The 17,028-nt window shown below is 35.6% G+C and overlaps 1 protein-coding gene across 1 annotated transcript; it reads right to left on the bottom strand.

The window, feature by feature from the left end:
- Nucleotides 1-7,316: 7,316 nt before the first annotated feature.
- On the bottom strand, nucleotides 7,317-10,688 carry LOC131601944 (mitogen-activated protein kinase 3-like). Its single transcript, XM_058873878.1, has 6 exons — nucleotides 10,343-10,688; nucleotides 10,094-10,223; nucleotides 8,766-8,903; nucleotides 8,311-8,643; nucleotides 7,863-8,046; nucleotides 7,317-7,743 (listed from the first exon to the last, which is right to left on the bottom strand). The coding sequence occupies exons 1-6, from the start codon at nucleotides 10,501-10,503 to the stop codon at nucleotides 7,574-7,576; spliced, it is 1,116 nt and encodes a 371-aa protein (XP_058729861.1). The 5' UTR covers nucleotides 10,504-10,688; the 3' UTR covers nucleotides 7,317-7,573.
- Between the last annotated feature and the right edge of the window lie 6,340 nt (nucleotides 10,689-17,028).

Genomic DNA, 17,028 nt, shown 5'->3' with positions numbered 1-17,028 from the left:
ACAATCACCTCATGTCTCTACACAAACTACCTACCAAATTCCTGCTGCCCTAGCCACCACACAGCCACCACATGTGCCCAGCCAGTCCGCATACACTATCCCTGTTATTTCCACAGCTGCACAACAAATTCCTGTGTCCACCCAATCAATTTTCACTATACCAGCAGGCCACCCAGCCACACATGCTTACTCACAATTCGTACCTCCCCATTCAGGTTTCTTTCCCAATAACCCTACTGCTTACCCATTTTCCCAGCCAGAATTATTTCATCAGCCCTATTCAATTCCCCCTTTACCCCCATTACGAACCCCAAAATTGGAATTACCTTTATTTGATGGGTCTAACCCATTGGAATGGTTGTTTCAAGCGGAGCAATTTTTTGGGTTCTATAATTTACCGCCGGAAAATCGTTTATCACTTATTTCATTTTATATGAAAGGTGATGCCTTAGGGTGGTTTAAGTGGATGTATCAAAATCGTTTATTAACGGATTGGAATTCGTTTACTCGTGCTTTAGAATTGAGATTTGGTCCATCATCGTTTGAGAACCATCAAGCGGAATTGTTTAAACTTAAGCAAATGGGGTCTGTTATGGAATACCAAACCAAGTTTGAACAGTTGGGTAACAAAGTTGTTGGGTTACCAGCCGAGGCAATTCTAAACTGTTTCATTTCTGGGCTTCAACAAGATATTCAACACGAATTAGCAATTCATAAGCCCACTTCTATATCCCAAGCTATTGGTCTTGCCAAACTCATCGAAGCAAAATTTAAAGAAGCCAAAACCCGTTTTTCTAAGCCCTTTTCAGCGACCTACCAAAAGTCAGCAACTCCTAATCCGTTTCCTCAGCATTTCAAAGCCCAAAACCCCACCCTTTCTACAAACCCTGTTCCGAAACCTTCCAACACGCCACAATCTAAAATCCCCATTCGTAAGTTAACCCAAGCCCAACTACAAGAAAGGCGAGCACAAGGCCTTTGCTTTAATTGTGATGAAAAGTTTTATCCGGGTCATAAATGCACATCTAGCAGATTTTTTATTTTGGTGGCGGATGAGGACACTACTACAGAATTGTTAGAGGAAGACAAGATAGAGATTTCAACAGAATCTGAGTTAGTAGACACGTATTTTCAACTCTCCACCCAAGCTGTTACTGGGCAATTCTCACCACAAACACTCAAATTCCAAGGGTCTATCTCAGGTTTGCCGGTAATGGTTCTTGTAGATACTGGCAGCACTCACAACATTATGCAACCACGCATCGCTCATCATTTAAATCTCAAAACTAACCCTATCAATCATTTTTCGGTGATGGTGGGAAATGGTTCTCATTTACAGTGTGAAGGTACTTGCGATCAGGTTGAGATCATGCTTCAAGATAAACCTTTTACTTTACCTTTCTACCTTCTACCGATTGAAGGGGCGGATATTGTTTTGGGCATGGCCTGGCTTCGAACTTTAGGCCAAATTCAGGCGGATTTTTCTATTCCATCCATCACTTTTCAACACCTTAACAAACCTATCACTCTAACAGGCGACACAAATTCTGGCCCAACCCAAACTTCATTCCATCAACTAAAACAGCTACTACACACTAATTCCATTGCTTCTTTTCATCTATTACTTATGGAACCCATCGATCCTACCCCACCACAACACTGTCTTACACATAAATCAGATGAACTTGCACCGTTACCATCCCAAATTACCAAATTACTCACAGAATTTCAACACATTTTTCAAACCCCGAAAGGCCTCCCACCACCACGCTCCCATGATCATCATATCACACTTCTACCTAACACCGCCCCAGTCAATGTCAAACCCTACCGTTACCCCCACTCAAAGAAAGACGCCATGACTACCTTAATACAACAAATGTTGGAGGATGGGACCATTATTCCTAGTACCAGCCCTTTTTCTTCACCCGTGTTACTCGTTAAAAAAAAAGATGGAACATGGCGATTTTGTGTGGATTACCGTGCTTTAAATGCAGTTACTGTTAAAGATCGTTTTCCCATTCCCACTATTGATGAACTCTTAGACGAGTTGGGATCAGCTACCATTTTTACCAAGATAGACTTGTGTTCAGGTTATCATCAGATCAGGGTTGCATCGAAAGACACATATAAAACAGCTTTTCGAACTTTTGACGGACATTATGAATTTTTAGTGATGCCCTTTGGGCTTACTAACGGTCCCTCTACGTTTCAGTCAGCAATGAATGACCTTCTAAGGCCACATCTTAGAATTTTCGTTCTAGTTTTTTTTGATGACATTTTAATTTATAGTCCTAGTTTGAGTGAACATCTTAAACACTTGCAGGTTATTTTCCAATTACTAGCTGATAACAAATTTTTTGTCAAGTTGTCTAAGTGTGTGTTTGCAGCAAGCCAGATTGACTTCTTGGGACATGTGATTTCAGCAAGTGGTGTTGCGCCTGACCCAGAAAAAGTAAAAGCTATTCTAGACTGGCCACAGCCACGCTCACTCTCGACACTCCGTGGTTTTTTGGGGCTCACCGGTTTTTATCGTCGATTTGTTCAAAATTACGCCACTCTCGCCGCTCCCCTCACCGATTTGTTACGTTCCAATAAGTTTACATGGAGTCCAGAGGCTACTGTGGCCTTTACAAAGCTCAAGAAGAAAATGACCGACATGCCGGTCTTGGCTCTACCTAACTTTACAAAACATTTCAACATAGATACAGATGCATCAGGGGTTGCCATTGGTGCGGTGTTGTCTCAGGAAGGTCATCCCATTGCGTTCTTCAGTAAGAAACTATGTCCTCGCATGCAAGCAGCTTCGGTGTATGCTCGTGAGATGCTGGCCATCACTGAATCTGTCAAGAAATGGCGTCAGTACCTCATTGGTCACAAATTTTACATCTATACTGATCAGAAAAGCTTACGTGACTTATTATTGCAACGAATACAAACGCCAGAACAACAACGTTGGACAGCTAAATTGCAAGGATTCGATTTTGAGATTTTTTACAAACCTGGTAAAGCCAACTTAGTTGCAGATGCTTTAAGCCGGAAGTTTGAAAAAAATGAAGCCCTGTTGTTGGCGATATCGTCCCCAGTTCCAGATCTGTTTGATACCCTACAGAAGTTTTACCAGTATGATACAGTGGGTCAAAACTTGCTCACATTAGCAACATCGCCTAACACAGAATACTCAGTTTCACAAGGAATACTTTACTACAAACAGAGAGTTTACATACCGGATCTACAAGATCTGCGCATAAGTATCCTGAAAGAACACCACAGTACTCCCGAAGGCGGTCACTCTGGTGTCAAAGCGACCTTAGCACGCATTAGCTCTTCCTTTTGTTGGCCAGGAATGTCCCTTGCAGTTAAAAACATGGTTAAAAGTTGCTCTAATTGCCAGTACAACAAATATGAAACTCAAAAGAAAAAAGGTCTGTTACAACCTCTGCCAATTCCAGACAAGGTATGGGAAGATATCACTATGGACTTTATAACAAACTTACCAAACTCATATGGACACACTGTCGTATGGGTTCTCTGTGATCGCTTGAGTAAGTTTGTCCATTTCATTCCTCTGCCGACACATTTTACTGCAAAAGACTTGGCTGCTCGTTTTACGGTGGACATTTTTCGCCTCCATGGTACTCCACGCTCTATAATTTCTGACCGCGATCCAATCTTTCTCAGCAAATTCTGGAAGCAATTTTTTAAACTCCAAGGCACACACCTGAAATATTCAACAGCTTATCATCCAGAAACGGATGGGCAGACAGAAGTGGTAAACCGTTCTTTAGAAACTTACCTTCGATGTCTAGCTGGAGATCATCCCCGCAAATGGTACAAATTCTTACATTTGGCAGAATACTGGTACAACACGACTTTTCACACAGCGATTCAGATGTCACCATTCAAAGCATTATATGGTCGCGACCCACCAAAATTGATAGACTATGTCTCTGGCTCAACCGAGGAGGATTCCTTAGATCAGACCTTGCAGCAACAACAGGAAATCATAGGGACATTAAAAACAAATCTGACCAAAAGCAGAGTAGTTATGGAGAAACAAGCTAATACAAAGCGGCGCGCGTTTACCTTTCAAGAAGGGGATCTGGTTCTCTTGAAGTTACGACCATACCGTCAGCAAACTGTGGAGCGCCGTGTATCTCCAAAATTGACCAAACGGTTCTTTGGCCCATACATAATTATCAAACGCGTGGGTAAGGTGGATTACATGTTGGATCTACCTTCGTCGTCTCGGATTCATCCGGTGGTACATGTATCGTTGCTGAAACCCTTTCATGGTGAAGAACCACACACTGTATTACCACCGCCGTTCAACCCTGCACAAACAACACAATACCGAGTCATAAAACCATCACAACAAGGCCAAGAAGGAAACAACACAAAGGAGCAGTTGATGATACCTGCAGATCCAAACAGGCAACAAGTTTGTGAAAAAGAAGGACGAGAGAACAAGGGGTGGAAGACAGGAACAGAACGAGAGAAGAAGGTAGATAGAAGTGCTGCTGAGGAGCGTTCTAACAAGTGGGGATCTAAGAGGATACTTAACCCTAATGTTCAGCAAAGTAGTACAAATAAAGTACTGTGTGGGGACGGTTTTACCCTTGATAACGTTCAGATTGTACTTCCCAAGGATTCAAACCGCGTGCATAGTGGAAACAGCTGTAGTCCACGCAAACACGCGTCCCAAGTCCAAACCTTATCTCCAGCGGCCCAATCACAAGAGCCAACTCAGATTTCCTGTGATTTCCCTAGTTTGTTCGTACCATCCCAACAACTGGGTTACGTGGACGCTTGTGCATCTGCCAACGGTTTGCATGCTGATATTTTTAAACAACAAAGTGCTGGTGGGCTTCCAAAGAACAAGTCCAAATGTGGAAAGGGGGTAGTGAACCTTGAGGACAAGGTTCCTCTTGGGCCCGGGAGTAATGTTATGCGACCCAACAGAATTAAAAGGCAGCCCAATTTATTTAAGGATTTTATAATGAATTAGGGGAGTGCAATAGTAGTAACTTTAGAATATGCTTTATTATGTTAAGTTAAATTGTATGGCCCATGGCCCATTTAGGAGAGGAAAACCCTAATATATATATGTATGCTGCTACCATGAAAAGAGTAGAAGAAAAGTTTGTTTTATTTTATTGTCTTTTTATGTACCCTAGATCTAGATTTCTAACACAAGGCTATCAAAAATGGTTGATCAACAAAGAAGAGTCAAAGTCTCAAAATTCAGAATCTCCATTGTTGAGATGGAGTTCTTAGTCTTTGATCTCGGGTAGCCTAAATTAAGGGGTGCATATGGAAATTGGGTATTCTATGTTGTGATCACTTGTTTTAAATGCTTGGTATTGAGATTGATGTGTATAGATTGCTTGATGTGATTGCATGCTTGTTTTGCTATTCATAAATGTTTGGATTATGATTTGGAATGCTGTATGTGATGAGGAGAAAAAGTAGAAACTGTTTGGGAGTTGTAATCGATTACAAGTGATGAAAATTGAATTATGAGTTTAGTGATGAAAATTGAATTATGAGTTTCCGGATGATGTTGTAATCTATTTCATCTATCCTGTAATCGATTACAATTAAGAAAAGCTGAATTTTTGAGTTTTTGGATGAAGTGTAATCGATTATATGAAGTAAGTATGCAATCGATTACAAGTACAAGGAAAATGGAAAATCACTTAATAATCAATATAAAAGTACAGTGTTTTAAGTAATAAAAGGTGGTGAGACATAATTAGGAGAAATCAATTGTAAATCTTGGATACTAATGTGTATCACATGATAGTGAGTATATGTTTGACGTTGGTTTTGAAAGAATCAATTAAAATACTTGGAAAGAATGTCGAGACTTTCTGCGCGTGCCTGAATATCAATGAAGCACGGACACGATACGAGTATCGGATACGACACGTATCCGATACGGCGATACGTCACTAATTGAAAAATACATGATACGATACGTTGAAGATACGTATATACAAACTATAATTAAACATTTAGTTAAATGATAGTTTAAAAAAATCATATTCATAAGACAATTTTTAACATTACTAAATTAGTTAAAAACATTAAATTTAAGATATTGGAATAGTATCAATGTCATCTCTTTCTACATCTCATAGGTAAATAGAGCCGCTTCCAATTCATCAAGGTGTACAAGAAGAAAAAAACACTGAAATAAAAGAAATTATGCAAGCATCGTATCATTCTTAGTCAAAAACATCTCATCATAAATATTATTAATAAATAATAATTAATACTGTATGAATTAAATTTTAAATATTACTAGTAATCAACTAATCATAAGAACTTACGTGAATTAAAATCAATTTTGAAAAAGGGTAGAATTAATTAGGATATAAACAGAATGACTGGGGAATGAATACTCATTAATAGGGTAATAAAGGATGATTAAAAAGAAGAATTTGTTGAAAAAAATAAAGAGTCAAGTATCTAGGAGTATCGGAGACGTATCGCCGCCGTATCGGAGACGTATCGCCGCCGTATCGGAAATTTTTTAATTTTTTTTTTAAATAAATAAATTCGGATGCTCTTCCGATACGTATCGGAGCCGTATCGGAGCGTATCGGCGTATCGGGACGTATCGGATACGATTCGGCAGGGTTTTTGAAGTATCCGTGCTTCATTGCTGAATATATAACCCGTAATCAAACAGGTCAACCCGGGCAAGGTACCAGGCTTTAGAGAAGGTCTAGTAGGAACAGATTCCGTAAAACAATGCTAGTAGGAAGTCACAGATTTTGTAAAACTAAGCTTAATATGAGAAGCGTTAGTTAGTAGACAGTTGAGGTTCCGCACACCTCCTGTGGTGTGCATGAACGTTAGAACGAATGTAACGACATTTGTTTTGTTTTAAAGACGCGAGAGTGTTATAATCTTGTAGAATCTTTTTGTAATCTTACATGACCTTAACTATTTAAAAGACTAGATGACTTGATAGACGCAAAACGACTTTCCTTTTATTCTGACTTCCGTTGCTTATTATCAGTAATTCTATGGTACCTCAGTATTAACTTTCTTTACATAAGTTGAATTTAAATGGAGAATGCTTCAGTTTCTTACAACATTAAGTAAAGAGTAAAGCATCAAAATTTGTGAACCATACAGAAAGTGCTTGTCTAGAAGTTTTGTTTACTGAATTCATATCCACTATACGGATGATATAGCAGAAAAAAAAAACAATAAATCATGGTAGCAATAAGTTACAACAATGCAAATTAACTTAAACAGATTACATGCCGAGTCCTTAGTAAACCGAGAAAACAGACCGGAAAAAAAATACAAACCCAACAAAACAGGGTTAAAGAAATTAATTTAATATCATTAAATTAAACTTTACAACAAGCTATAATTGCACCTAACTAGTCACATAGATTGAACTCACCTAAAGGGTTTAACTGGCAACAGATTGAATTCTCATTCAACTTAATCCTTTCCTTCTTGCAAATTGCATTGCTGGGAATTTGATGAAAAAATCGAAAAATGAATTTCTCTTTGCTTATTAACTTAATATTCCTTCTATCGTTCTTATTTAAGCATACTCAGGATTGAGTGCTAATGCCTCCCTGTAGATCATCTCCTTTATTTGCTCTTCGTCCAAATGCTGTTGCTCAAACTCGAATGAGAATGGTTCCATGCAGATGGGTTCATCGGCTACATCATGTAGTTTTTCAAGGTATGGATGGGCTAGTGCTTCTTCAACTGCCATTGTTGAAACAAGCCGATATGAAAATTTGAAAAATTTATTCAACTTGTAATGCAGATAACATGAATGTTCAAAATAAACATAGACTAAATGGATGCGAGGATGAGAAAATTACCCGTAATTCTTCTTGTGGGATCAATTGTCAACATTTTATCGATGAGATCGATGGCCAAGGGATGAACATGGGGGAAAACCCTATTTAAAGGTTGACGAGGATATTGAGGAAGTTGTCGGATGTATCTTCTCGCATCTTCATTTTTCACTAACCCGACATCAGCATCAGTTGGAGTGCCAAGAAGCTGTGGAAGGGATAACAAGAGTAAGCATATATAGCAAAAATCACTTATGATAAAATTATTGATTGTTTTCATTATATTAAGTTGAAATATTTATTATGAACATTAACTTATATGAGCTAGTAGCAACTAGCAAAAACATTTAACATTTAATGCAATGTTTTACTCCATCCATATCATTAAAAGTGTCTTTCAAGATAATGCTGAATTTTAAAGAAAATTAGTAAATTACTAGTTATGTGCTTATGTTAATTTTTATAGTCCTACCTCTGTCAATAAGCGCATCTGATGCACATGGTCTTTGCCAGGAAATAGAGGTTTTTTATTCATAAGCTCCATGAAGATGCAACCAACAGACCAAACATCTATGGCAGAAGTGTAATCAGAGGAGTTCAACAACAGTTCAGGAGCCCTATACCATCTTGTGACTACATATTCTGTCATGAAGTCATTTTCCATAGTTGGTCGCGCAAGACCAAAATCAATAATCTTCAAGTCGCAATTTGCATTCAACAGCAGGTTGCTTGGTTTCAAATCTCTATGGATAATGTTCGCAGAATGTATATACCTTAGTCCGCGAAGAATCTGATACAAAAAGTACTGCAAGTCCAAGAGCATCCAATCATCAGCAAAACAGTTAGTTCAGTTCATTCCAGCATACAAATGTCAAGGAGATGATTCTGAATTTCTGATATTAAAAACAACAAATTCAAAACACTGACCTGACAGTGTTCATCTGACAGATTTTGATTGGAGCGAATGATTTGATGAAGATCAGTATCCATGAGTTCAGTGGTTATGTAGACATCATTAAACTCTCTACGCAATGGTGGAGGAATAACATCTCTTAAACCAATTACCTGTTTAAAAACAAACATTTTAACTATCACTACATTATAATATATCTTATATAATCAAATTGAGACTTTCACATTTGATACCTTAATGCTTAAACTACAGTGGAAACTTTCAAACCGTATGAAAGTAATCAAATTAGGTATGAATCAAATTTCATTTGTAGCCAAGTAAAAATGTTAAATTTATATTGAATTTAATCCATCATTATATCAATAAGAAAAAAGAGTACGCACTAAAAGTGTAAAATAATTTTACACTGTCAATCAATCAGACGCGTATATTCAACCAAGTCACACTTTTAATTTAAAAATATTGATATGTCATGGCAGAATATTATAATTCTATTGAATGATGGTGTAAAACTAGTTTACATTGACAGTGTACTACCTTTAACCTCTATAAATAACTAGTGTCTCTATAAAAACAATTGGGGCATTTTCTTTTTTTCAATATTGACTTGTTTCTTTTTTGTCAATCATCATGGTCCACCATCCACCATTGTCAACAGAGATGGCTTGGTTCCATTTATATCTCAACAAATGTGTCGCTACTCACCACATATTTTTTAGGCATTTAATTTTCATGTAGGACATGAAAAGGAACCAAATTTCACATGATACCATACATATTATTGCCGTGTTTGGATATCTACCAAATATCTTCGTTACTTGTATTCTTCCGTATGACTTGAAATGTCAACGTAAATTATCATCAACAATAAACAATTGTTATTCTTAATAATAGTGATAGGTAATTAAGAACAAGGTTTTAAATAAAGTCCGTGGTTGACGAAAGGCTTTTGCGATTTCTGTCGGTATAGATGTTGCATCATTGATTACGTTCGACGTCGCAGTATAAATTATCTACAATTTGTTGAATAACATAAAAATCATGAATAAAATATCAAAACATCTGTCGATACAGTTTTATCGCAGTTTTATCGCAGCCGTTTTCGCGGTAGAACTGATTTTTAGAACCTTGATTAAGAAAATTTCGACTCATTTTTCAGGTAAATGCTAAATAAAGAGTTATATGAAATAATGAAATCTCAAATAAAATTGGAACAGAACACGAAACAATTAATGGCAGTTGAAAATCCGTACGGTGCAAAAATTCTAATACTAAGTAAAATACAAAATCATCTAATTAATTAATTAATCAATTAAACTTTGTTAAGAGAAAGATAACTCACATTTTCATGATCTAAATGCCTAAGAAGCTTAATCTCACGCAGCGTACGCTTCGCATCCATGTGATTATCAAAAGCATTCGCTATCTTCTTAACAGCAACCAACTCATTCGTCTCCGTGTTCAACAGCGAACTTCAAAAATCAAATCAAAATAACAATTCAGATTTCTCAATTTCCAAAACCGTTAGTTAATCGAAAAACCGATTCAGAAAAAAAAATATCCAAATCCAAAGAAGATTACGAAGCAATACCAAACGATTCCGTAAGCGCCGCGACCGATAGGCATGATCGGAGGACGATACTTAGCAGTAACTTCGAAGAGATTACCGAAAACGTTATACTGAACGAACTGTCCGCCGTGAGTCGGAACCGCCGGGAACTCGGCGACGCCGTTTTGATTAACTCCGGCCATTAGTTTTCTCACTTTCTCTCTCAAGAAGAATTTCTCTCTCTAGAAACTGTGAAATCGATGGTGTGTTGAAGAAGAAGGCGGTGATTTTAATTTAAATAATGTTTAAAAGAACCGAGCGAGTTACTGAGTCAAAGTTTGTGTGTGTGAGTGAGTTTCATTTGGTCCACTGACTCGCGCTAGTTAAACACGTTGAAATATATTAAGAATCTTTCGTAGTAGATGCTAGGAAGACGGTACGAAAACGCGCGAAGGAAATAAACAAACACGCGCACAGAACGACGCGTCTGGATCTTAATCGGACGGTTGAGATTGTAGCCGCCTCTCATCTACGGTCTCCGTTTGTTCAATTATTTCAACTACCATATATCGTCAATGAAATAAAAATTGATATCATTTATATATAAAAATTGATATCATTAGCTAGAAGTTAAGGAAGTGAATAAATAATTTAAAAAATTGGAAAAAGAAAAAAGAAAAGTTAAGGAAATAATATAAAAAAAAAGACTGACACCTACATTTCAATATAAATTAAATTGATTCCTATGTTTTGGACTAATTAAGCTCTTTTAAGTCCCTAAAAAGAAATAAAACACAGATATATAACAGTACTATTTTAGTCAAGAATGATTAATTTCTCAAATAATTGATCAACTGTTTTCTGGCACAAATTGAGGCAATTTGTATCTGGCAGCTGTTTTTTTTTATTATGTATTATAAAGGGAATTGTTTTTCATGTGGAATAAACATTGACTTAATATATTAATGGGGGTTTTAGTTGAAATATTAATTTTAATGCAAATGACATCTAATATGGATTGGTTTAAAATATATGTCTCTCTTGAAATTTGTACACAAAAGGTTAAGAATAAGCAAAACTATATTTATGAATATTAAATATTTATGGATCTAGTGATGAGGATAAGATGAGAGACAAGTTCAATTATGAAGTAGTTGATAATTATAATATAATATTATAAGGGTAATGCTAACGAGTGCTCCAGGGGTACTTTTTAAGAATTTAAAAATGTAAGCAATACTTATATTCATTGTTTTAAAAATGGAAATAATTGACTTTTTTAAAGAATAACAAAATTTGTTTTATTAAAATTGGTTGTATTCAATGTATTGGATATTGAAATAAATAATTTTTTTAAGGTATATTTTCTTTATATTGAATGCTTAAAGAGTGCCCCTGGGGCACTCGTTAACATGACCCATATTATAATAGTATTTGTTTGGTCGAACAACAATCAATTAAAGATAAACAAAAATAATGAATATGATTGATCTTTACCTAGTTCGATCAATGATGTTAATCTTTTCGACTATAGAGTAATTATAGTTTCTTTTATTTTTGTCTTACTCAAGAACATGAGTCATACTCAATAATCTACACATTTGTGAATATCAAACTCCTATGAAGACTTCTTGTATAACAATTCATCCTAGCAACTAAGGAGGTACACCTTTTATACTTAACACTGATCAGAAACATGTAACAAGTTAAAACAATGTCTGAACTTGTCACTATTGACTGACTTTGTCGACATATCAGTTGCATTCTGTGTAGTATGGACTTTTTTAAGTAATATTTGTCCAGATAGAAGTGATCTCTATATTGTGAACCCTCACATCAACATGTTTGGTCCTAGCATGATACACTTGATTGGTTACTAAATAAATGGTACTCTGACTATCATAATGCAACCGAACTCCACCTTATTCAACACCAATTCTCTCACCGATCTTGTAAGCCATAAGGCTTCTTTGTCAACTTCACCGACCGCCATGTATTCTGCTTCAAGTGTTGACATGGCCACTATGAATTGAACTAATGATTTCCAACAAATAGGTCCTCATGATAAAGTAAATATGTACTCTATTGTAAACCTCATATTATTCATATCACCAGCATAGTCTGAATCAACATATTCTACAACTAAAGGATCACCTTACTCCTTTCTAAAAATGATATCATAACTCATAGTACCCTTCAAGTACCTAAAAATTCACTTGACTACTTCCCAATGATGTTTTCCTGGTTGGGACATAAACTTACAAACTTAACTTACAACTTGTGATAAATCTGGTCTAGTGCAGACCATATCGTGCATCAAACAACCAACAACACTTCTATAAGGGACCTTTGACATATGCTCAATTTATGCATTTGCTTTTGGACACTGATCCAATGAGAGCTTAAAGTGATTCGCCAATGGATCACTCAGAACCTTCGAATTACTCATGTCAAACTTATCTAGCACATTTTCAATATAGCTTTTCTAAGAGGGCCATAATTTTCTAGCACTCATATCCTTGTGAATTTGCATACCAAAAATCTTCTTAGTAGCACCTAAGTCTTTCATATCAAACTTCTTTTCTAATATGATTTTCATTTCATTTACATCATGTAAATGATTAGCAGCAATCAATATATAATCAACATACAATAACAGAAAAATAAAAGAGTCGCCATCAAGGCTCCTAACATAAACACACCAATCATGCCCACACCTTCTGTAGTCAATCATAAACATGTATGAATCAAAGTGCTTGTACCATTTCCTTGGAGACTTCTTTAAACCACTCAAAGACCTCTTCAATTTACAAACTAGTTTGGCATGTTAAATGACACTAAACCACTTTTACTGCTCCATCTAAATTTGCTTATCTAGATTAGCGTGAAAGAAATGATATCTTCGCATTCATCTGCTCTAAATGCATGTCACGTCTGGCTACCAAGGTTAATACTTCCTGGATAGAAGTATGCTAGAAGACTCGAGAGAAAATTTCATCATAATTAATCCCTTTCTGTTGTAAGTACCCATTTGCTACAAGACGAGCCTTGAACTTTCTCTCTTCTTCTTCTATTACTATTGGTTTTATCTTAAACACCCACTTACAAACGATGGCCTTTTTCCCTTAGGAAGTTGAACAATCTCCCATGTATAATTTTTCTTCAAGTAATCCATTTCATCCACCATTGCACATGTCCACTTATATTTTTCCTAAATAGTTATTGTCTCTCTAAGAGTAGAAGAGACTCTAGAACTTGTAAGAAGTGCATAGTCTACCAAGTATTCATACCCATATCTTTCTGATGGCGTGATTGAACGATATTATTTGTCCCGTACAAGAATATAATCATGTACTCCACCTGAAACACCACGCCCGCAGTCAATTTTCAATATCAGAGCCTAGTTCCTCGTGTGGTTTAGGCACTACATGTATATGTGGAACCTTGTTTTGCAGGTAATGAGTTTTTGTTTTGATGATGAAAACTTTGAAGAACAGAATATATATTTAGCATGATAAAGATGCAACCTAATGATAGCTATAAAAGATCAAAAAAGAAAGATATCATCAACATGATGACAAATTGTGAAGAGCATAACAAACACTTAGCATGATAAAGATGCAATAATTAAGAAAGTCAACCAATGCATTTAAGTGGTTAAAGATGCAAGTCATGGGTTTGATAAGGATCGACAAAATTTTCAGATGTAAATAAAGCCTCAAACATCAACAAAGTTTCACACAAAAGCAAACAAACATATTACATCAAAATCCTCAAGAGAAATCTCAAAGAAAGTGTCAACACAAAAAAATCTATCAGACAAGGCTTAGTGGAGTTAATTTAGCGAGTGAAACTTTTGTAAAAGCAAAAGTTCTTTCTTTGTAGAAGTAAATGGCTATAAACATACACACACACGCACACATTTAAAACCTTTTTAAAATGTTTTTGAAAAGAAAAAAGCCTTCAGAAGTATACATAGAAGTTGCATAGAAAAATGTTAGGAGCATTCAAAAAGCCAAAAAATATTTTTGACTAAATCTAATCAATTGTGTCAATCGATTAGATTGGCGCGCTTTTGAGGAACAAGGCAATTTGAACGCACCCAATCGATTAGCAACGATTATATATCACTTCTTATCTATTTTGGAACTCATAGCCATTACATTTAAATGAGTTAATCGATTGGTCTAATCGATTAGTAATGGCGATTTTTTATTTAATGTTGTTTCCTCTTTTGGAGGATTTCAAGCCTATAAATAGAGGTCTCATTCCTCGTGTCATTTCATCCAGAAATCAAATTTTGTATTGACAAATTCTCTATCTCTCTCCCTCTCTCTCTCTCTAAGTTTTCATTTTCACTTCTTCTCACTAATTCTTATTGCCAAATGCTTTTGTGATGAAATATCTTTTATGAGTGACATGTCTTGGATAGTATTGTATAAGTTCTCCAAGAATGTTGTTTATGCATCTTGGATGAACACAATCCATTTAGGGATAGAAATATGTGGTTAGAAGCTAAACCCGTTAAAAGCTTTGGTTGGGAATTATATGGTCAGTTCCTGGTATTTATTTAGGTTGAAGATCGTTAATATCGATGAACTTCCCTTAAGGTTCTTAGTAAGCCTTGTCATTTAAAGGATGAAGTTTCTCAATATTGATGAACTTACCATTAGGTTCATGGTTAGCCTGTTTAATGTAACATCCCAAAAATTAAATATAATTATTTAATCTATTATTTGGTTGTTTTATGGGATTATGTGAGTCATTATGAATTAATTGTGAGATTATGTGACGTGTGATATTTATGTTTATGTGTGTGGGGTAGTGGAATTAAGGTGTTAGTTAGAAAAAATAAAATAATATAGTTTCTAATTAGCGTTTTTAGTTAATTAAAATAAAATAAAGAGATAATGTGAGGTGAAGTTAGTAAGGGCATATTAAGAATATCATAATAGGGGTCCTAAGGCTAACAAAGTAAAAAGAGAAAAAGGGAAGAATATTCATTCATCGTAGATTTTTTAGAGAAGTGAGAAAGACAGGGAGAGCTAGGGCAAGAAGAGGAGAAGAGAACAACCGTAGAATTCGAGAAGAGATTCAACCTAACTAATAATCTAAGGTAAGGGGGTTATTCTAGTTATTATGTTTGATTTAAGGGGTTGATAATTGTATGTTAGATTTTTGTGATGATTTGATAACTTTGATGAAATGTGATGATTGTTTGTTTGGATTGTATGATTAATATGATGTAAGATGTTGATGATTGTTGTTTTGGTGAATGATAACACAATCTAGAGTCAAATCCACCTTTTTATGTATTTGAAGATCTTGGGTTTTATGAGGATTCATGAAGTTGTGATGAGCATTTGTGATTTGATGTTTAGAATGAACTATGCATGTTATAACAAGGTTAATAGGCCTTAACAAGTTTGGGACTGGTTAGAGGCAGGTCGCGCGTGATTTTCTACAGAAAACGCAAACCCCTCTTAATGCAGTGGAGCCCGTTTAGCGTGCTTTTGAAAATAAACCAAGAGTTAAGTCAGTGAGGTATGCGCTTAGCGCGATAGGGAGCCCGCTTAGCACAGCATACTGGGACGAAATTTGTTATTTTTGAAAAATGATTTCAGATCACGAAAGCTTATGATTTATAATAATTTTTTAATAATCTTCCCAAATTTAATAAATGCATTTGGATGGGTTTAAAGGGTTATTTGCATGGAACTTGATTATGTGATTACATGTATGTATATACTTGTTGCAATTATATGTTATTGTGATGATTGATGACATGATGATTATGGAGTATGTGTTGTGTTGATTGAGATGTTTGTGATGTTTGTATAATTGAGATGATGATATGATTTGATGAGTAAACGAGTGATGATGCCATTTTGACTAGTCGTGGTCATTGATTATTGTGAAGTTGTGCATCACACATTCATAGCATATTTGTATGATGATAGTCCAGTGATATTTGTAGGAAAATTGGTCTAGTGATGGTCTCAATCCCATTGTGCGGATTGAGTGCGATATTGTGAAGTGCTTCGGTTCCAAGCAGGAATTGGTCATGTTGGTGGGGATCTTTGGAGAATGATGAATGAGTCATCACTGAAGTGTAGGTACCATATGCATGAGTCCATTGGTGTTGCATTGCATTGTTTGTGATATTGCATGATTGGATGATGTTTGATTATTCATGATGTGAATAATTTAAATGATGATTGTGATTTGAATTGTGTGATGAAGTTGTGAATAAATGATTATGTGCGGGTGTGAGTAAGTATGTGAAGCATGAGGATACTTTGTATCGGTATATGAGTAGTTGTTGAATATTTTGTACCAATACTATATTAATTCCTTATGTCTCATATAATAATTATGAAATTTTTTGTTTGAATGTTGCCTCCATGTAGGTAACGTGCAGGTAATCAGGTATAGTCCACTGAAGTTAGAGGATAGCTTCGTGGACTCCTTTTTATCTTTTGTTTAGAATAAAGGGTGTCTTGCTCTGATATGAATTGTGTGTTTTTGGAACTATCATGTTTCTTTTGTAATTGTTTTGATATGATGAATTGCCTTTAAGGTATTATGGTATTTTGGTTTATAAACCATGAACTATGAAGTATGGTGAATTTTATGAAGTTCAATAAATATGTTTTCAAACTATAAATTTTGTTGCGATGTGTGAAGTTCTTAATGATACTTTCAATGAAATAAATGTTTAAATAATT

Source organism: Vicia villosa, linkage group LG5, assembly GCF_029867415.1.
Source record: "Vicia villosa cultivar HV-30 ecotype Madison, WI linkage group LG5, Vvil1.0, whole genome shotgun sequence".
Taxonomy (NCBI): Eukaryota; Viridiplantae; Streptophyta; class Magnoliopsida; order Fabales; family Fabaceae; genus Vicia; species Vicia villosa.
The sequence above is the reverse complement of the archived record's forward strand: the minus strand, read 5'-3'. Positions and strand labels throughout refer to the sequence as shown.